The sequence below is a fragment of the Dipteris shenzhenensis genome, chromosome 23 (assembly GCF_047967505.1).
Source record: "Dipteris shenzhenensis isolate YYH24624 ecotype China chromosome 23, Dip_SZ_1.0, whole genome shotgun sequence".
In the NCBI taxonomy this organism is placed as follows: Eukaryota; Viridiplantae; Streptophyta; class Polypodiopsida; order Gleicheniales; family Dipteridaceae; genus Dipteris; species Dipteris shenzhenensis.
The window spans coordinates 6,550,124-6,570,104 of NC_141618.1; the positions used below are offsets into that span (position 1 = coordinate 6,550,124).

The window sequence follows — 19,981 nt, forward strand, 5'->3', positions numbered from 1 at the left end:
TCTTTAAAAAGATGCAACAAGGCAAGCTATAGAAAATTTTCGTTCTCTCTCTCTCATACAAATATTTTAGATTTGCACTAGGTGGGCATTGGTTGTTCCCCTAGTATCATCAAAATGTTGCCTATCCCTAGAGCATCTCTCTCTCTCTCTCTCTCAACTCACTTCTCATACAAATATTTTAGATTTGCACTAGGTGGGCATTGGTTTGTTCCTCTAGTATCATCAAAATACTCCCTATCCCTAGAGCAAAATGGATGGTTAGAAACTTCCTATAATATACACCACTTTCCTCTCATTCTTACTATATCTAATTTTTTATTCATTATCACATGTAAACATGCATAATGCCCTGGCCCCTTTTGTTGACAGTTTTGCATGTTCTTTTACAAATAATTGAAAAGTATGCTCTTCAATTCGTCAATAAGATAATTAGTTAAAAATAATGGTAATGATATAAAAAGTAAGACTCAATCCGATATTTAATTGAAAACAATGGTTATGGCATAATCCCTGAGTATAATGAGAGACTAGGATAATGTTGTATAGTGTGGACCTTTCTATAGAGTGGGGATCCAAAAATGTCAAACATTTCAGCATCATCATTCCATAGAAGCCTCAAGGCTCCAAGTATAAATCCATGTTCTTTACTTGAAATTTTCCTGAGATCATACTGATCACATGCATAGACATTAAAACATTCATATAAATCACACACACATATATATACACATATATACACATATATATACATATATATATATATATATATATATATATATATATATATATAGAGAGAGAGAGAGAGAGAGAGAGAGGTGGGTGTGTGTGGGTGTGGGTGTGTGTACACCCACACCTACACCCACACCCACCCACCTCTCTCTCTATATATATATGTGTGTGTGTGTGTGTGTGTGTGTGTGTGCACGTTTTTTTTTTGGGTGAAATTACACACACACACACACACATAGATATAGTTAGAGAGAGAGAGAGAGAGAGCTCATCATATGTAAACACAAGAATGCATAAATATGTTTGCATAAGAATCAACAAGGCTAACATTACATGTTATTTTCTTAATTGCCATAAACAGTAGCTAATAAATAGAATTGGCCATGTGGACCAACTTGTCAAGGATCTTTCCTAAAGAGTAACTTCCAACTCATTATCTTCATTATCAATCTACATTTCAAAACCAAGTATAACCACTTCTCGTAACCAATCACATTAATTTTTTCATATTAAAAACATTATGTATCATCTATTGAACTCCAATAAGAGAACTCCTTGTGACACAAGGACGATCAAACTAGAGCCAAGCACTACATGCCATATAATCATAAATCATAACTCGACATCGAGAACAAAGCTAATAGTCACCCAATATCTCAGCCACAACACGATCAATACTCATAGCTGATGACAAGGAGTTGTCTCTTCTAACACCTAGCTACAAGCGTGCAATCGCACACTTACAAACAAGTCGTGGGTCCAATCGATCCACTATGCACCTCATTATGATCACGTGATGATTTTTCTTCCTCCTCAAGCGTCGTCAAAGCTCGAGCCATCTCTCTAGCGTAGAAGGTAATTCATTTATTCAAGTTTCATTATTAAAAAGCATGAGAATACAAAGAACAAAATTTTTTAACATACATGGAGATACATACACCATGGGTATTCATGCAACATGGCTACTTTCTGAAGCACCTGAACATGTTCCTCTAAACTCATGCTCAACACATCCAAAACTTGTGCTAGAGCAAGCCTTTAAAATGTACACACCAAGAGTTACTCTTCTCCTCATATCTACGATGACTTTGATGATTATGATAGCCAATAAAGCACAATATCGATGGTGATGACTCACTTATGTCACAACATGATGATATGAGGTAGATGAGGCATATTTTGAGCTTCCTTAAATTGTCACATTACCTTAATTCTTGTTATATTTAAAGGCCTTTTGTATTTTGAAACAAATGATAAAAATAGATTGGTATACATGTGAATGTGTTATATGCAAATATTACACTTCTAGATGCCATTGCCAATGCATAGATATCACAAGAGAGAAGACACCATCAAAGAATCTCCCAAAGGGCCACGAATTGGCAAATGACAAAAACTCCCTCTTACAAATTGGAACACACTTAATCAAACCAATCACACCCAGCACATAGTAATCAATTAGTACACACTTGCAAGAGCCGTTCAAACACCGAAATTGTTTATGTTCTTAAACCACTCAACTTTATCTTTACAACCTCATGGTCATTTTCTAGCAAACTACATTTGTAGTAAAGCAAGAGAGGTGGAAGCCACATCCTAAATTTATCATGCCTTTGCCACGTCCTTGGTTCCTGTGGATGAAGGGATGGAGGCATGCATGCCCATGCAGCATGTTTGTCATACCTATGCACGATTACATGTATGTGCAGATGTGTGTAAGCATGCATCGATGCACATATGTATGTGTAGGCATGTGTATCCAGGCATGTATGTATGTTGTACGTAGACAAAACCAAAGCTCCATGTTCATAAGACTAATCAAAATGTAAATTATGTGGAGACTCTTATATAGCTCTTCTTTCCTTTTGCTGAAACAGTAATAGTTTTATGCTGGCAAAAGCCTCATCATGCACATGTTTATGCATATCTAAAAACCCTTATGTAGGGGCAAAACAAACCCTTATTCAGCAAGTAGAAGGTTGCCTGGCAAGTATGATGAATTAGATGAGAGCACACATGACTGCTGGACAAGCATGAGCTGTTGAATCATCTGGAGGAACTATCCAATCAGTCGGATGTTTCACAACAGCCCTGACATCAATCCAAGAATCCTTTCTTCTTGGATGCCTCATGTTGGGGATTGAAAAAACTTCATGTTAGGGCCCACTCTGTGCTTTAAGCTCTTGACGGTTGTGCCACCAAAGCCAAATTTACTCATTATGGCACCTTCAACAAGTTCCAGTACAATCTGTTCCTCACAAATAATGGTGTCAAAAGTTTCGATCATCTAAAGTTGCCTTAACCAAGCCTCTAAAGAAAAATGGTTTTAGTACTTTGCAGGACCATCAGGTATGTGAACTCACCGAGATGACTATGCCCAACATACGTACTTCAATAAGGTACAGGCTATCCTCACTACTGATGCCTGGTGAAATTGCACTTCCAGGACAGAATGAGAATACCAATATAGCTGCACAAATATCCTGTACCTCAAAGCTTGCTTCCTGTGAGTACCTTAGGTATACCTTCCATTGAGGGGGAGCAGAGACTTGTGCAATTTATTTGTGACCAGTTCATTGATAGCGATCCACATCCCTATCCCCTGCTCTTTCAAGATTTTCATCATAGAAGCTCTTGTCAGAGCCCTGTCATCATGATAGTCAGGCTCCCTTTTTCATGGACTCCTTTGCTTGTTTAACATCTTTGATGAACATTCTGGGAGCTATAGCCATTGACATCAACTCTTGGAACAAGAGTTTGCAAGCATAGGGTATATGGACCTGCAAATTCAAAAATCGTAAGACAAAAAACCCGTACAAAAAGAAACAATAAGCTGTAGCAATAACAAAACACATAGCAAAAGCAGAGAAGGCATCAAGATAACTACATATGTGCATCAAGATAAATACATATGTGCTAAACCCAACTCACCTGTACAATGTCAGTTTTATTTCTGCAACCCCTGCATTCAAAGGTGCTTTTCTTTAAGTTTGCAATGGCCATCAAACCACAATGCTCACACACATGTACTCTGTATGCATCACTTTGATCAAATAGCCGCTCCTTCAAAAAGTGAGCAGCTCCGTGTGCTATCATGCAATCCCGTTCCATTTCTCCAAACCTCAGGCCTCCGTCTCTAGAACGCCCCTCTGCAGGTTGTCTGGTAAGAATCTGGACAGGTCCGCGACCTCGTGAGTGAATTTTGTCATCCACCATATGTTTTAACCGCTGGTAATATGTAGGTCCAAGGAAGATCATTGCATTCAGCCTTCGACCAGTGTGACCATTATACATGGTCTCAAAACCCCTCATCTGATAGCCACACTTGTGCAAGGCCTTGCTGATGTTATCCACCTGAATGCAAAATACTTACCAAAATTAAACTTCCAAATACACGAGTCCATGGAAGAGAGAGATGAGTAAGAGAACAAACTGGTATAGTCAATCGATGAAAATCTTACAGTAACATCTGTGAAAGGTGTTGCATCTCCTTCTTTGCCCATATGTGCCGCAACCTTCCCCATAATGCATTCAATGAGTTGACCAATGGTCATTCGTGAAGGAATAGCATGAGGATTCACAATAATATCCGGTGTTATGCCTTCTTGTGTCCAGGGCATATCCTCCTGTGTGTATGTCATGCCAACAGTTCCTTTCTGTCCATGACGACTGCTGAATTTGTCTCCTATCTGTGGTATTCGAATAGACCTTACTCGAATCTTCACAAAACGTAACCCATCTGCATTTGTAGTCAGCAATACCTACACAGTGCATATTGAAACAATAAGAACCATAGTGAAGCCATCATTTGCAATGTGCACACAGATGATATAACGTGCATGTGGGTTCCACAGGGTCCATGCACGCCTCTGCTGCATGCGAACATGCATTTTTTTTTTGGGGGGGAGCTTGTTTTTTGGTTTGGGGAGGAGGAGGGGGGGGGGGGGGGGGCATGTTTTAAGAATTTAGGTGAAAATTGCACTTGCCCAACCAAAAACACTTAGCGAAAAGAGCAGTCTAGGCATATATTGTAAGAATCAAGATCAGTCAGTGGCCACCTGTAAACAAGAATCTCAAGAAAAACTTCTATCCATTGATGTGGCAAAAAAAGAGATTAGTGAGAAACTGAGGAACACATATCAGTCCAATGTTCCAAATACCTGGTCAACCATGCCAGTTTCACTGTGGCGCAAGCATGTGCTTTGATCTCGCTTTGTATATCGCTGTGCTTGGGAGCCAGTATCATCCTGTGGAAGTGGTGTTGTCTTTCCAATAATGACATCCTCTCCTGACACCCTTGTCCCCTGTGAATAAGCCGGCAATATCTTATGGAACCCCTAAACACAGAAAAGCATTTTTTCCAAAAGCTCTTGCAAAGCTGTAACATACCGGAGGAGCTAAACCATCATCGTCCAATTTATCATATGATCCATGCCGCATACCCTGCCAAGAAAAGGTCCTGTCATGTCATGTAGAGCTTACAAGAAATGAGAATAGCTCACATCATTCAAAGTTTAAAACTCACTGCTGTATTTTCTCTGTTTGGGCGTTCAAATTCCTCTTTCACTAAAGTCCCTTGCTTCTTCTCCTCATCCCTGTTCACAGTTCATAGAAATTATGCAACTACCTCAGAGGGTCACAAATAACAAGCATATAGTACATAATAATGTATACAAAAGACGTGATAACTCACCTGTAAGATCGATAAAAAATTGACCTAAAAAACCCCCGATCAACAGAAGATTGATTCATGATAACGGAGTCCTCTTGATTATAGCCAGAATAACAGGCAATTGCAACCACTGCATTCTAACAAAAGCTCACAAAAGAAATACGCATGGTAAATCAATTATCCCAATAACAGAATCAAGCAACACAAACAAAATCAGCAACTTCATATACTTACAATTCCAGCAGGGAGCTGCCGGAAATGTAGATGTTCCATAGCACGAGTTGTCACAAGAGGCTTTTGTGGATAGTACAATACGTATGCCAGTGTGTCCTGGTATAGCAAAAGATTATATAAACCACCAGTTCACTCTCAAAACGTCTGCCCAATCAACAATAGGGGGTATTTTAAAACAAGCTTACCATCCGCAGTTGATAATTGGTGACATATATTCCCATGGCTTGCTTTCCCATAGCTGATTGGTATGTATTACGAGGAGACTGTCAATTACAAAGCGATAGTATGAGCACATTCATAAAGATGCAACAGTCCTCATTAGCCACCTTCAAAAACAAGTCCAAGCAGGTGAAAAAACAGAACCAGGATGCGTTAACTGAATAGATTCAAACATAGACATGTTATTTTCAGTAGTTACCTGATTATGGTCGGGGAAAGGAATAATGGATGCACACACCCCCAAGATCATGGATGGATGGATTTCACAATGAGTATATGTGTCAGAATATGCCTCTTCTGGATGATTCCTAGCATTGACCAGATCCTGAGTTCAAGAAGATCTGTCAAATTCCCACATTGATCGCTCACAGGAAGGAAAACCAAAAGGTAATTCAAGAAGATCTGTCAAATTCCCACTTTGATCGCTCACAGGAAGGAAAACCAAAAGGTAATCCAAGAAGCATACCGAAATAGTCATGGATATCATGGTTGTCTCCTCCTCCTCTGTGTCAACATATTCTATATATCCTTTGGTCACCAAATCATACCAACCAGCTTCAGTAGTTTCCTGCAAGTCCCTTCTTATTTCAGACATTTCTTGCTCTATCCTAAAGGATTTAACCCTCTCTGCTCCAGTCAAAGACACACAAGAAGTTTACAATGTACCTTCTGCTGCAAGGCCCGAATGTCTGATTTTTTAATCAACAAGCGTTGCTTCTCTACTATGAAAAGTGGACGGCTACAACGACCATAGTCTGTATAAAGCCGCAACTCCTTCAAATGAATATCTCTGACAACTCCAACTTCAGTGTTCACATCCACCTAATACAGCTCACAAGACGGGCTCAGAGGTTAAACAGGCATACTTAGCACATAGTGTGTGTTAGTGGCCCATTTAATTAAGAAATGAAAAACAGCCATCGCCTAGTTTAACAACCAAAATCTGTAGGATTGTTCTAGAGAACACCAATTTCACAGAATGACGGCTCTCACCTGTCGTCTCAGCTGCCTCAAGGTTCTGACAAGAAGATCCGGATCTCGATGTATGCCGACCCAACACCCATTTACAAAAATCTTTGTTGCTTGAGGAATCACAGCAGGAGATATTTCCTGCCAGCCACTGAAATTCTGAGTTCTACTCAACACCAAGATAAAGAAAAGCGAATAATATCATGTAAGTTCCATATTACAATTTGCATTAAAATACCTCAAAATTCTCTGTACTCCATTCTTCCAGAAACTCTAGTATAGGATTTGCAGCTGAGCCAACTGTGATGTACGACATGAGGGCAAGATTTTTCACAAGCCCGCAAGCCTGAAAAATAGCACCCATGGACCAAAAGCATTTAGCATTACTAGAGCAAGACACCTTCAAGAACTCTCAAATCCTGGATTCCCCTCGACCATGTCATCAATAGGTAAAGGACTTCTTCCATAGCATGGAGAAATTGCCATACCTGTCCTTCCGGGGTTTCTGCTGGACACATCATCCCCCAATGTGAATTGTGTAGTTGACGGGGCTTTGCCAGCTTTCCTGATCACACCGAAAGATGATATTTCAAGCAACAAAAACTAATTGGATTATCTTAACACTCTTTGCTTCACCAACGGCAATAACAAACATAACACCTCAATACCTTCACGCCCAATTGGGGAATTGAGCCTCCGCAAATGGGAAAGTGTTGATGCATAAGTAAGACGATTCAACACCTGCAGCATAAAAAATCCTACAGTTGAACGCCCCCCAAAAAAAAACTTGTATCTATTGCCAAAAAGATTCTACTTGAAGAAAGTATCAGCTTTTCTATAGGGTGCAACATTCTGACCTGGGACACACCTGCCCGCACACCGGCCGTGTTGGCTTGACCCCAATTACCGGTGGCCAAAGAATATTTGAGGCCACTGGTGATTGTCTTGGCTTTCACTGCATAAGCAAGATTGATTTCCTTCCCGTTGTCTAAACACTGCACATATAATTTTATTATGCCCACATCAGAGATGCATAAAGTTTGAACATTGTCACCATGGTAAACAATTCTGTACCTTTTGTAAGTAGCCCCGGACATCCTTTGTCAGCTTTCGAAACAGCTGCAATTTCAAATCTACAGTTTAGAAGCCAAGCACCAAAAAATCATAGCAGAGCACATAACACACAACACCAGCAAAGTGTTCAAACCACGCAATACATCCTTGGCAGTACAAAACTTCAACTCAATACCCTTGATCAATCTCAATGTGTGGAAGATTCTTAGGCTGATGTAACTAAAGTATCACACTATCCTCTAAGAAATCTTCATCATTGCAATCCATATTGCCAGAACCTTTAAAAAAAACAAAGTTTACAAGGGAAGTTTTAAAACATGTATCAGAACACCACAACACAAGTTTATGTCATAATGTAGGCTTCACATTACAATGTGACCAGATGGATGTCAACATATTTACAAAAATAATAACCACTTTGTCTACCTAGGTTAGTGATTTGGGTGAGAAATCCTGAAGCTTTCAGACTGATATGCTTGCATCACAACAATGTTGGGTTTATTTGTTTTGGGACTCCCATACTATCCTAAGGAGAGGTGGAAAACTTCTCAATCTGATTAGTGTCTACGTGGTGATTCGGCTGATCGGCTGGCTGTAATTGGGCCATGCATGAAGTGGACTACAATTGGTGGGCTAAGGCAACTACATATGCATGAACCACAAGTGGCAATGCATGGCTTCCATTTGGACCTTGCATGGTATGTGGCCGGTCATTCCAGTGGAGGAGAAGGCAGCCACTACAAATGCGGTGGGATGGGCTGTTGAAGTATTTCCTTTTTGGTCTGGGCAGGCCCAAGTGATATAGAAGTGTATGTGCTTTGGGACTTATGAGAGTCGATCAGTGAACAGAGGCGTTTCGAAAAACAAGCAGGACTGGCAGTCTTGCAGTAGGGTCCTTAGTCAAGTAACAGTCTAAATGTAACCTGCGACAAGGCCAGTAGGCATGAGGAGGCAGTCTTTCATCTAAGTCGCATGACAGTTCTCGAATTATATAGTGCAGTTTTGGACCTTCTACGGTGTCGTATCTATTTCTCCACCTTTTGAGTTCATGATTGTATGATCTGTTGAATTTGGGTTGCTGCAGTTTGTATTGCATGTATGTTATAATGTTTTACTCTGAGAGAATAAGTTCACGCTGTCTCGACTGTGGATAATTTAAAGAGTATAGAGGAGCTCAAATTCCAACATTTGGTATCACAGCGCGGTTCTGAGGGCTGTCAGGTGTCATCTTTGTGGTCTGCGAGCTTGAGTGATTTTGAGTGCTGATCTTTGCTTCACATCTCATGCACATTTGACTGGCAGCGCATGGATTCCCTGAGGAAGGAGAAAGCAGTGGAAGGATCTATCCTCAAATACAATGGACAAAACTCCACCTCTTGGCAGCTAGCTATGCATTCGTGTCTTATGCAGAAAGGTTTTTGGCACGTGACAGAAGGAACAGAAGCAAAACCAAAAAGCGGTGGCAACAAGGCTGGGCATGGGAGAGCAAGAATGAGAGGGCACTCGGCATAATAGGACGTGCACTCAGACCTGATTTTTTCATCACCTAGATGTTACGAAATCCCCAGCCAACAACTGGGTAATATTAGAGGCTCTTTTTGGTGTCAAAATGAATCATTCAATATTTATTTATTTATTTATTTATATTTATATTTATATTTGAAAAATGGGCTTTCCAGTCTTGAGATGAAAGAGGAAGAGATTTTGGAAATCTTTCTGAAAAGGATGCGGTCACATTAATCAAGCAATTAAATGCTCTTGGTTCTAAGGTCTACGAGGACAACTTGTCATATGCACGCTAGGGACAAGCGGACAGATATGGGCTAGAGTGCTATCCGTGGGAACAAGGGTCAGCAGGATTGTTTTTCGCTTTCTTGCTTTCCGCTTTTCTTGGCGTGCACGCGCTTTTCTTGGCTTTGCTTGGTGGACACTCTTCCTTGAGGCTATATAGGGAGGGCCAGGGCCACAGTTGCACACACCCAGCCAAGGAGGAGCAGAGCATGGATCTACTAGCGCAAGCTTTCAAAAGGCAGTATGGGACGCCAAGGGTGAGGTATGGCTTGCAGGGCTGGCAGTTTCTATGAGGCTCTCTATAGCCTCAGGGGGAATGCTCGAATTCTATGGGTTCAAGACCCGTGAGCATCATGGTTGGGTGGCGAGTTGCCTGCATAGGATTTTGGTGTGGTAGACCAAGGCTATGTTGCAAAAACAGGAAACGTGGTAGTTTTGAAACGTTTCTGAAACGCCACTTGAGTTAATAGGAAACGGCAAGGGTAGGCTGAATAAAGTATATTTCTGCTCACATACAGAAACTAGCAATCAACAAAACATGTGTAATGAAGGGGGAAAATGGGCTAATTTAGAGGCCCTTCACGGAGATTTTAGGTGGGACATGTGGAGGAACTATATAAGTCTCCATCAACCACTTATTGTAGCACCTTTTTAAGTGACATCTAATCCTATCTACTACCTCCTCCTTCCTCCTACGTGCAGCCTGCTCTCTCTCTCTCTCTCCCTCTCCCTCCACCCCATCCTCTCCTTCTTCCCCTTCATCTCTCTCTCCTCTTCCCTCTCCCCTCCTCTCCTTTCCCCCTTTTTCCTGCCATCTCTTGTGCTTCCCCAATTCTGCCCCGGCCCCTTCATTGCATTGGTATCAGGGCCCTTTCTTGGGCGTGGATCACAAACTCCCTTGCTCTTCTGTGCAGTTGAATCATAGAAGAAGAAGAAAGACTAAGCCACAAGCTAAGCGCTTGAGCCTCACGACAAATCACTGGACAAGGCCTACAACCTGCGCAACAAAGCTGTCCACAGTGTCCAAGGCCTTCAAATAGCAGCAGAGCTCCAAGCACCACCAAGGTGAACAGCTCCATCCAGAGCTGGCCAACCCAAAGCTGGCAGAACAACTCATCCAGAGCTGGCCAACCACGTACCCACTGCACACGTCGCTCCAACCATGTACCACTGCAAACACCACACCGTGCAAATGTCGCTCCTCTCTAGCCCTTCGCATGTCCAAGACCTGTGTCGGCCGCTCTTCTCCAAGACCTGCGTCACACACTGTCGTCGCAACTGCTCAACCAACCACGCTTTGTCTTTTCGTCGCATTCTCTCCGCCATTCTTCCACCGCCTTCGCCACGCCGCCGTCACCCCCTTTCGACTGCAAAGAAATACCTTAGTCTATTTTTTTCCCTAGGTTAAGTTAGCCAGGGTTAGGGTTCAATTAGTAGGTTAGGTTGGGTTAGACTAAGTTAGTGTCTTAACTGTCTTACCAGTCTTTAGGTTAGGAGTCCTAAGCGTCCTAGGTGACTTAGGGACCCCCCTTGCAAGAGAGGGAGGGGGAGGGGGGGGGGGGGGGGGAGGAAGAGAAAAAGAGGCAAAAACTCAGAATTTTCCAGCCTCTTTTAGGGGCTTTCCTCATCCCTATTTTGGCTCATTCAGGCCTTGTTTCAAAGCTTCTTCGACAACCTTTCTTCCGAACCTCTCTATCGTTTCATGTTTCCACACACTATCTCAGGTGCTCATTACCGCAGGGATTTGCTATCCATTTCTTTGCCTACATTCGAGCTCCTCTCTCCAGGGCCAGTCACCATGCCACCAGAGCGTGCCCCTCGTGATATATTGCATGACAGTGATGAGGCCGCTCAATATGGGCAAGTGCTTGCCACAATGGTTGCATCCACTGGTGGTACAGAGGTTCCTTCCACTCAGCCTCTCTCTCCTGCATTCAGACACAGTTTTTGGATGCCCTTTCCTCTATGCTCCAGGCAGATAGGACAAGAGTTCAGCCAGCAGCTTACCACAGCCATGGCTATGCAGGATACCGCTCTTGCCCAGATGGGACAGCAGATTGGTCAGCAAATCATCTACTATACAGGATAAGGGTAAGCAGCTTGCACCCCAGCAAGGAGACCACTCAGACAGTCGAGATGTTTTGTCTGCTCCACACAAGGGGTTTATAGATGCCCGCCGTACGGCGCCTATGAGCATCAGTCATCTGGATCGTTGCATGTACCCCAGCATGGGGATTATCTAGACTTAGATGATGCATTTTCTGTGCCACAAAGCACATTCTTGCAGGGTGTCACGCCATCTTTTGGCTCACAGCTTTATGCATCTATGCAGGCTCAGCCGTCTCTTTTGGACCAACCCGTTGGTGTGCATCTGTGCTCCTTTCACCGCACCAGTGAGTATGTCTGCGGCTGGCTTGGGTTTATATGGCAGCCCACACCCCTGGGAGAGAGGTTAGTCCTCTTCTCAGCCCTTTGGTATGCCATCATTTCGGAGAGATGCATTTGGCAGAGAGACCCAACCCAGGGTCCATGCACATATCACTCCGCCAGCGAGCACATATAGCCAGACACAACCAGTGCATCAGATGGCTGCAGCTACTACGCAACAAGGGGTCGGTGGGGGGCAGCAAGCCAATTTTGATGACATGTTGGCAAACTCTTTGCGTATTTCCTTCTCCAATTATGTGAACCTCAAGCGTGATGATGCCCGCACTTTCGGAGGTTACACACACAAGAATTATGCAGCCAAGGATATCAAGGACAAACTCATAGTGCATAAGTTCAAAGGGGACACTCGCACACCTAATGAGCTCGAGGAGTGGCTTACGAAGTTGGAAGATATTTCCGCTTCTACCCAAAGGAGGATGAGGATCGCATAATCTTTGTCACAAGAAACGTTTCTAAATTTTGACAAGCGTTTCGTCTAGAAACGCATAAAATTAGTGTATTTATATAAATTATTTTATATAAATAATAAAAATAGTGTATTTTTTACTTTAAAAAAATCAAAAAAACTTCCACGTTTCTTAGAAACGTTTCGAGCAAAAACGTTTCTTCACGTTTCTACTACCCGAAACGCGTTTTCTGGTTACACTGATCTGGAATGGATTGAATTTCGTTATTGTGTGTGGGAGGATGAGTTAGGTTGGATTCAGCAGAAAACTCTGGTTTTAGAATGAAGAGAAAGAAGATTAGGATGAGATTTGCCAAGGTTTAGGGCAATGCTGGAAGGATGAATCCTAGATTCACCATCACTTCTCATACAAGAACGTGGATATTGATGCATCTCGATTTAAGTAGGTGTTGCTCTCTAGGGCCTGAATAGGCCATCTAGCTGGGAGAAGGAGACTTGCGAGGGGTTAGAAAGGGCTGGAAGGATGCACAATTACGGCTTTGAGATGCTTGGACCTCCAAAAGCAGGTTCTTAATTTTTGCTTGAATGGCCAGCCTTAAATTACCTGCCGTCCATTGTTCATCCCCACGCATAGCCTCTACAGAGCTCTTTCCCACGTGTCAAGTACAGACCCACCTACCTGCTGAAGTTTGTAGTCCATCTTCCTCTCCTTGCGCCTTTTTCAGATTTCGCCTTATTTTACCAACTGCCCTTGATGGGACTCTCCTGAGACTTGTCATCTCTACCCTTCTCAGTCCTAGCTGAATTTTGCATCTTCTAGTGGACGATTTCCCTTCCTTGCACACGTGGTGGGCAGAGTTGAAGCCTCTTGCAGTTTCTATTTTCGCGAGTTTTGGAGATGGAGAGCCACCACAATAACAAGACTCCTTCCTTGGATTACTCTCTTCTGGAATTGGAGGACGAAATCACCTCAAGACTTATTCCACGAAGACTCGAAGTTGTCCTTCAGGAGATGGAGAATTTGCAAGACGAGCTTTGGAAATCTCTTAAATGAGCTTGGGGCATCTCTTAAATATTACAAGACTCAGAAGTATGTGGCTGAAGGATCCCACTGTACCAAGTGTCGTGATTCTGTTTTAGAATCACTGCATCAACACAATAAGTCAAATGATAGATATTTTTGGCCCAACTTTGATAGTTGTTGCTTACCTTGGGTACTGGTAGCATGTGCCTTGTCAGCTGGTTCATTTGACAAGGATGTTGCTTTTTGACCAGGACTTACTGCTCATCGAATGTTTCTGAGCAACTGGATCTCTTGGTAGAATTTTCCTTGAGTCTATTGGTTTCAACCAATAGTGAATCGTTTCTAGCAAGTTTTCTGAGTTTTTATGAGCTCAGGAGTGAGCTCTTTAAGGGGAGTATGTCAAGTGCACGCTAGGGACAGGAAGGCAGATATGGGCTAGAGTGTTATCTATGGGAACAAGGGTCACCAAGATTGTTTTTTGCTTTTCTTGGCGTGCGCGCGCTTTTCTTGGCTTTGCTTGGCGGACACTCTTCCCTGAGGCTATATAGAGAGGGCCAGGGCCATAGTTGCACACACCCAGCCAGGGAGGACCAAAGCATCGATCTACTAGCGAAGCTTTCACCAAGCGGTATGGGATGCCAAGGGTGAGGTATGGCTTGTAGGGATGGCAGTTCCCATGAGGCTCTCTGGCGTGTGGCTCGGGGGGGAATGCTCGGATTCTACGAGTTCAAGACCTATGAGCATCATGGTTGGGTGGCGAGTTGCCTGCATAGGATTCTGGTGTGGTAGACCAAGGTTTCGAGGGGTAAGATTTTGTGAAGTCGTGTCACAACTATAAGGCTACATTGTTACCCCCTCGATACTCATGAATTGTAACGATGAATGATGACCTTGATTTTGTTGATGTTGTTACCTTGTTGATGAGTGGAAAGAAAAGAGAGGCAGCCTTATAGCCATGGGAAGAAGAAATAAAGCATTCATAAGGCCTGCCTCATATGCACAGCTTGGAAGAGAGAGAGAGAGAGAGAGAGAGAGAGAGAGAGGACTTGGATGTGCAGCAAGGAGACGAGAGAAGAGAGAGAGAGGGGGGGGGAGCGGGCCTTGCCTTGAAATAGAAAGAGAGAAAGAGGGAACGTGGAAATTAGAGAAGGGCACAAAAAATGGATGAAATTCTTTTCGCTTTGCCAAGCTCACCCACCGTCAATAAGGCTACCACTCGAAACGTGGCAGGCCAAAATTTGTATACAGTTGAGGACAAAAATGTTACTACTGTGGAAAACCTAGCCATGTCTAAAGGTTTTGTTTTAAGAAGCAGGATGAAGAGCTCAAGAAATCATGGGATAAAGCATGTGCCATTGGCGACTCTTCATCGGATGATAAAGTAGCTGGACTGAAGCGGTTGATGAAGATTGCGCATTCTAGAACATGAACTCATTTTGGAATTGCTGTGTGAAAGCAATCTTTTCACATGATCTTGATCCATTGATGGGCTGATCATGTTTGAGGTGTTCAAGTTGTGTGCGCTTAAATCTTCTTCATCTTTTGTTGCTACTAGTGTTTTTTTTCTTTTTTGTGGACTCCCCATTTGGTTGTAGGGGGGTATGTTGAGTTTATTTTTTCAGGACTCCCTCATAGGGAGATACTATCCTAAGGTTCAGGACACCTCGATATAATTGGTGGCATACGCATCAACCACAAGTGGCAATGCATGGCTGCCATTTGGACCTTGCATGGTATGTGGCTGGTCAAGAAGACAAATGCGGTGGATGTCGATTGAAGTCTTTCCTTTTCAGCATCCGCATGAGAGTCCATCAGTGAACAGAGGCATTTTTTAAAGGCAAGCAGGGCTTGCAGTCTTGCAGTAGGGTCCCAGTCGACTCTCAGTCTCATATAACCTGCAACAAGGCAGTAGGCATGAGCAGGGAGCCTTTCGTCTAAGTCGTGTGACAGTTCTTGAATAATATAGTCTCATTTAGGACCTTCTACAGTGTCGTATCTATTTCTCTACCTTTTGAATTCATGATAGTATGAGTTGCTGAATTCCGGTTGGTGCAGATTGTCTTGCATGTATGTTGTAACGTTTTACTCTCAGAGGATTTCAGTAGTACATACTGTCTTGACTTTGGATAAATTAAAGACTAGAGGATTAAAAAGAGAATTTCGTCAGGTTACATGCTGTCTCGACTTCGTATAGAGTAGTTCAACAAACAATAAGAGTTTCATGTTTAATTCTCACAATCTCACAATGTTAACACCAAATCATCTACCAAAGTTCTGGGAAGTACCATGCGGAAAAGCCCACCGAGGAGAGGACCAGCAAGATCAAGCCTTTTGTTTCCATAATGGTCACGATCATCTTCAGCTCGCCGTCCTAATGCGCAGAGCAGAAGCCTATGAATAATGTAACTGCTCAACAATGTTAAAACAAGTACAAATGAGGCCAAGCTCTTCAACTAAAGTAAAAAAAGAATAAAATTTGATTTCATGATTTGTTAGAACTCCTCCAAACCTACAAAAAGGTATCGTACCCAAAAAAGTATGCCTTTTTTGTCTCACAAAACTCCCCAACACCAACATGAGGAAGCATCTCTTTCTGTAAAATCTCTTTTGCATATCTGTATTGTCCAATAAAACACAGCCAGATTAAACATAAGAATCACCCCAAACAAACACTAGAGGTAGAAGCCACACAAATGCACTTGAAAACATACCTTCAACACTACGATATCCCTGATTTCAACCTATTGTAATTACAAAATGAGATAAATATAGCCCAACAAATACACAACATGGATTTCTACAAATATTTGATCAAGATTGCACATAGAAACTTCCTTCTATACATAAACTGAGATAGCATGCAAATACAAAGGAGTACAAATTACGTGATGCCCCCCCCCTCTTCCCTCCTCTTTTCGACATTCATTTAAGAGACACTATGACCTCAAAATTGTACGGATAACATCCCTTAAACTACATCACATCTTTCTCTCAAAACAATGCTTCGACTGTGTCATGTACGAAAAAGATAAGACTTGAACCTAAATTGACTACTTCACGACCTGTTCCTCCCTCACACTATGAGATCAATCACAAAAGAGCTTTGGAAGAAGGGGCTTTTCACATCGTAGGACAGGGTGGGATATTTGAACACCTACATACACACTTTTTCCTTTCGATCTGTGACATCAAGCTAGCCATTTTATCCCAACCTCGCAGGCTGCCAACCACACTCCTTAAAGGAGCACAGTATGGGGTAATGAACCTCTCGCATACATATACATATACAGTGCGTGTATGTATACAAACATATGTGAATGTGAAGGTAATGTATTACATGCAGATGTATGTATGTGTATGGAAATGACAAAAAAATGTTCGCCAAAGAGAAAAGAACATCGTGGACAGTAATTTTTGGACAGCAAAATTACTTGATACGCTTTTCCCTTGTAACACCAACAGTCGAACCACGCTTCCCAATGTAATCAAGGGCTACCTGTAAAATACCCATTAGAATTCTTATGATTTCAAGCTCTTGAATTCCATCTTGGAAACCCTTCCACAAGATTCATGATTGGCAGGTTGCACAGAAACAATGCCTGCTGGTTTTGGATGACAAAGGCCTCCTCAAGAGATGGCCTGAGCAGCTCCATCATAGCAGTGTAGCTAAAATCGTAACAAATGTGTTCCAATATATCTTTGTCAGCTACAAATCCCAAAGCCCGAAAGACCACAATGATTGGGATCTCTGTCCTAATATACGGCAAAGTTGCACGAATATATTGCCCAGATGTGCCCTGTGAGGCAAAACTTGAACAGCATTAACGAACCCTGGAATATAAGGTGTATAACTCGGTTAAGCAATGATTTACGCACCAAAGAATACCCACCCCTTTTGCACCAGCCCTTGACAGCATTCGCACAAACATGCTGCTCGCAGGTCGATTCTGATTTTCTGCCATGGATCGCACTTCAGCAACATATGCATATTTGTTAGGTTGCCGCTTCTTGAATACATAAACATGATTTGTGCTCATTTTTTCCTGAGCAATCAAGACTTTTTCACTTCCATTGATGATAAAATAGCCCCCTTGGTCATAGGGACACTCTCCAAGCTCCGTGAGATCCTTCTCGCTGTTTTGATACAATGTACAGTAGCTGGATCGAAGCATTATAGGTACCTGAAACAATACCAGAATGCAATGAATCATAGGATAAACATCGCAAGCGCAGAGCGTATGAGTCTTTATATACTGCTCTCCGTACCTTCCCAATAAACACCTTGGGCAGATCCTCACTTTCAATCTCTTCTTCTCCATCCTCTCCTTTCCTTATAACGTGCTTTGTAACATCCACGTACAGAGGAGCTGAATAGGTTAAGTTTCTAAGCCTTGCCGCTTTCGGAAATAAAGTTGCAGTTTCTCCATCAGATTCAGTCATCATGGGCTTGCTGAGGTAGATTTGTCCAAAATTTATCTTATATGTTGTCTGTAATTTCACAGAAACCAGCTGAATAAGTTGTTTTGTAAAACGAAGTCCCGAGACAGGCCCAAATAAATGACGCGTCCTCCAATAAGGTGGCTTCTTGGCTCAAACAGGATGTTCATTAATGACCATAGCACACAGCACAGCGTCTGATGGACCGTTTGACTCCACTAGACACGATAAGTTTCAATCGGTTACTGGGTGATAATTACGTCGTGACGTTGAAATGTTTCAACTATAGATTACGCTTTGGTTGTACAGCTTTTCGGAGCAGAGCAGCAAAAGGTCAAATTTCTGGGCAAACTCGTGGGTTCGTCATCTAGCCTATGAATGTAAATTGTTCCTCTTGCAGTTATCGAATACTACAAAACGCTAGAAAAAAACCTCGCCCAAATCCTGATGGCGGCCCGGATTATGCTGAGATTCCGGTTTGATCTCGATATCAGCCGATTCATCGACGATTTCTTGCATTGTATTCTGGATGAACTCATCGAAGGAATCAAGCTGCTGTCGAACCAAGCCCTTCTCTTCGAAATAGGCGCTGATAACCGCCCAGGCATCCTCCTGGGTGATTTCCTCGTCCTCGTCAATGAATTCTTCCTCATCACCACCGTACATGGTGCGAGCTCTCGTGAAAAAAAAGCGCTTTCACCCCTCTTTTTCTGTAATCGATGGAAATGAGTTGAGAAGTCGATGAAACACGCTCTCTGTGAGGTGTGGAGATTTGGGGTATGAGTGAAAATGAGTTAGGAAGTAGGGACGAATAGAATTATATCGACAGACCGACATTGTTCTTCACAACTAGGTCAAAGTCCATCATGTGTTAATTGCTCACTAATCCCACCTTAATTATGTTCACGAGTAGCATGACCCATCTACGACGGGTTAAAGACCCGCTCCGCTGGGTCTCAAAGTGAGATTTTAAAATGTTTGTAATTTCTAGCAATAGAATTTCAAGTTTCAAAATCCTCCGGCATAGGCACCACGCATAGGCACCACTTGGCTTGGCTCTATGCTCAGTTTTACTGAACTATTCAGTTAGAAGAGAGGCAAAGCATTCGCACAACACCACCCCCCTTCTTGCACACACACAAATGCTCTCTCTCTCTCTCTCTCTCTCTCTCTCTCTCTCTCTATCTATCTATCTATCTATCTATATATATATATATATATCTCCATTGTAAGTTTGCCAAAATTCTCGGTCAAAGCAAGCAACATCTCAGTTTATCAAAGGAAAATAAGAGTTCTATGTTGGCAATAATCCATGCACTATCTTAGAACATAATAACGATTGACGCAAAAGGAATGACAACCAAAAAGAGAAATAGCAATTCTATGTTTCTCAACTCGATGGAGCCTATAACCGTTAGGCTGCTAGGCTCCCTATCTCTCTCTCTATCCCTATCTCCCCCCCCCCCCCTCTCTCTCTCTCTCTCTCTCTCTCTCTCTCTCCCCTCCCTCCCCCCCCCTCTCTCTCTCTCTCTCCTCCCTCCTCCCCCTCTCTCTCTCTCTCTCTATCCCTATCTCCCCCTCTCTCTCTCTATCCCTATCTCTCTCTCTATCCCTCTCTCTCTCTCTCTCTCCTCTCTTTCTCTCTCCTCCCTCCCCCCCTCTCTCTCTATCCCTCTCTCTCTCTCTCTCTCTCTCTCTCTCCCCTCCCCCCCTCTCTCTCTCTCTCTCTCTTTCTCTCCTCCCTCCCCCCTCTCTCTCTATCCCTCTCTCTCTCTCTCTCTCTCTCTCTTCTCCCTCCCCCCCTCTCTCTCTATCCCTATCTCCCCTCTCTCTCTCTCTCTCCTCCCTCCCTCCCCTCTCTCTCTCTCTCTCCTCCCTCTCTCTCCTCTCTCTCCCTCTCTCTCTCTCTCCTCCCTCTCTCTCTCTCTCTCTCTCTCTCTCTCTCTCCTTCCTCCCTCTCTCTCTCTCTCTCTCCTCA

At 42.9% G+C, this 19,981-nt stretch overlaps 1 protein-coding gene across 1 annotated transcript; it reads right to left on the minus strand.

The window, feature by feature from the left end:
• Nucleotides 1–2,226: 2,226 nt before the first annotated feature.
• Nucleotides 2,227–18,774, minus strand: NRPB2 (DNA-directed RNA polymerase family protein). The gene is made up of 25 exons (XM_087394667.1): nucleotides 18,436–18,774; nucleotides 17,833–18,054; nucleotides 17,457–17,747; nucleotides 17,166–17,363; nucleotides 16,998–17,062; nucleotides 16,095–16,181; nucleotides 15,852–15,972; nucleotides 7,898–7,942; nucleotides 7,681–7,818; nucleotides 7,492–7,564; nucleotides 7,312–7,388; nucleotides 7,062–7,169; nucleotides 6,848–6,964; nucleotides 6,521–6,676; nucleotides 6,321–6,422; nucleotides 6,054–6,179; nucleotides 5,821–5,898; nucleotides 5,636–5,731; nucleotides 5,423–5,538; nucleotides 5,255–5,324; nucleotides 5,119–5,172; nucleotides 4,890–5,033; nucleotides 4,191–4,490; nucleotides 3,661–4,083; nucleotides 2,227–3,509 (listed from the first exon to the last, which is right to left on the minus strand). Exons 1-25 carry the CDS (start codon nucleotides 18,667–18,669, stop codon nucleotides 3,390–3,392), a joined length of 3,561 nt encoding a protein of 1,186 aa, XP_087250793.1. The 5' UTR covers nucleotides 18,670–18,774; the 3' UTR covers nucleotides 2,227–3,389.
• Between the last annotated feature and the right edge of the window lie 1,207 nt (nucleotides 18,775–19,981).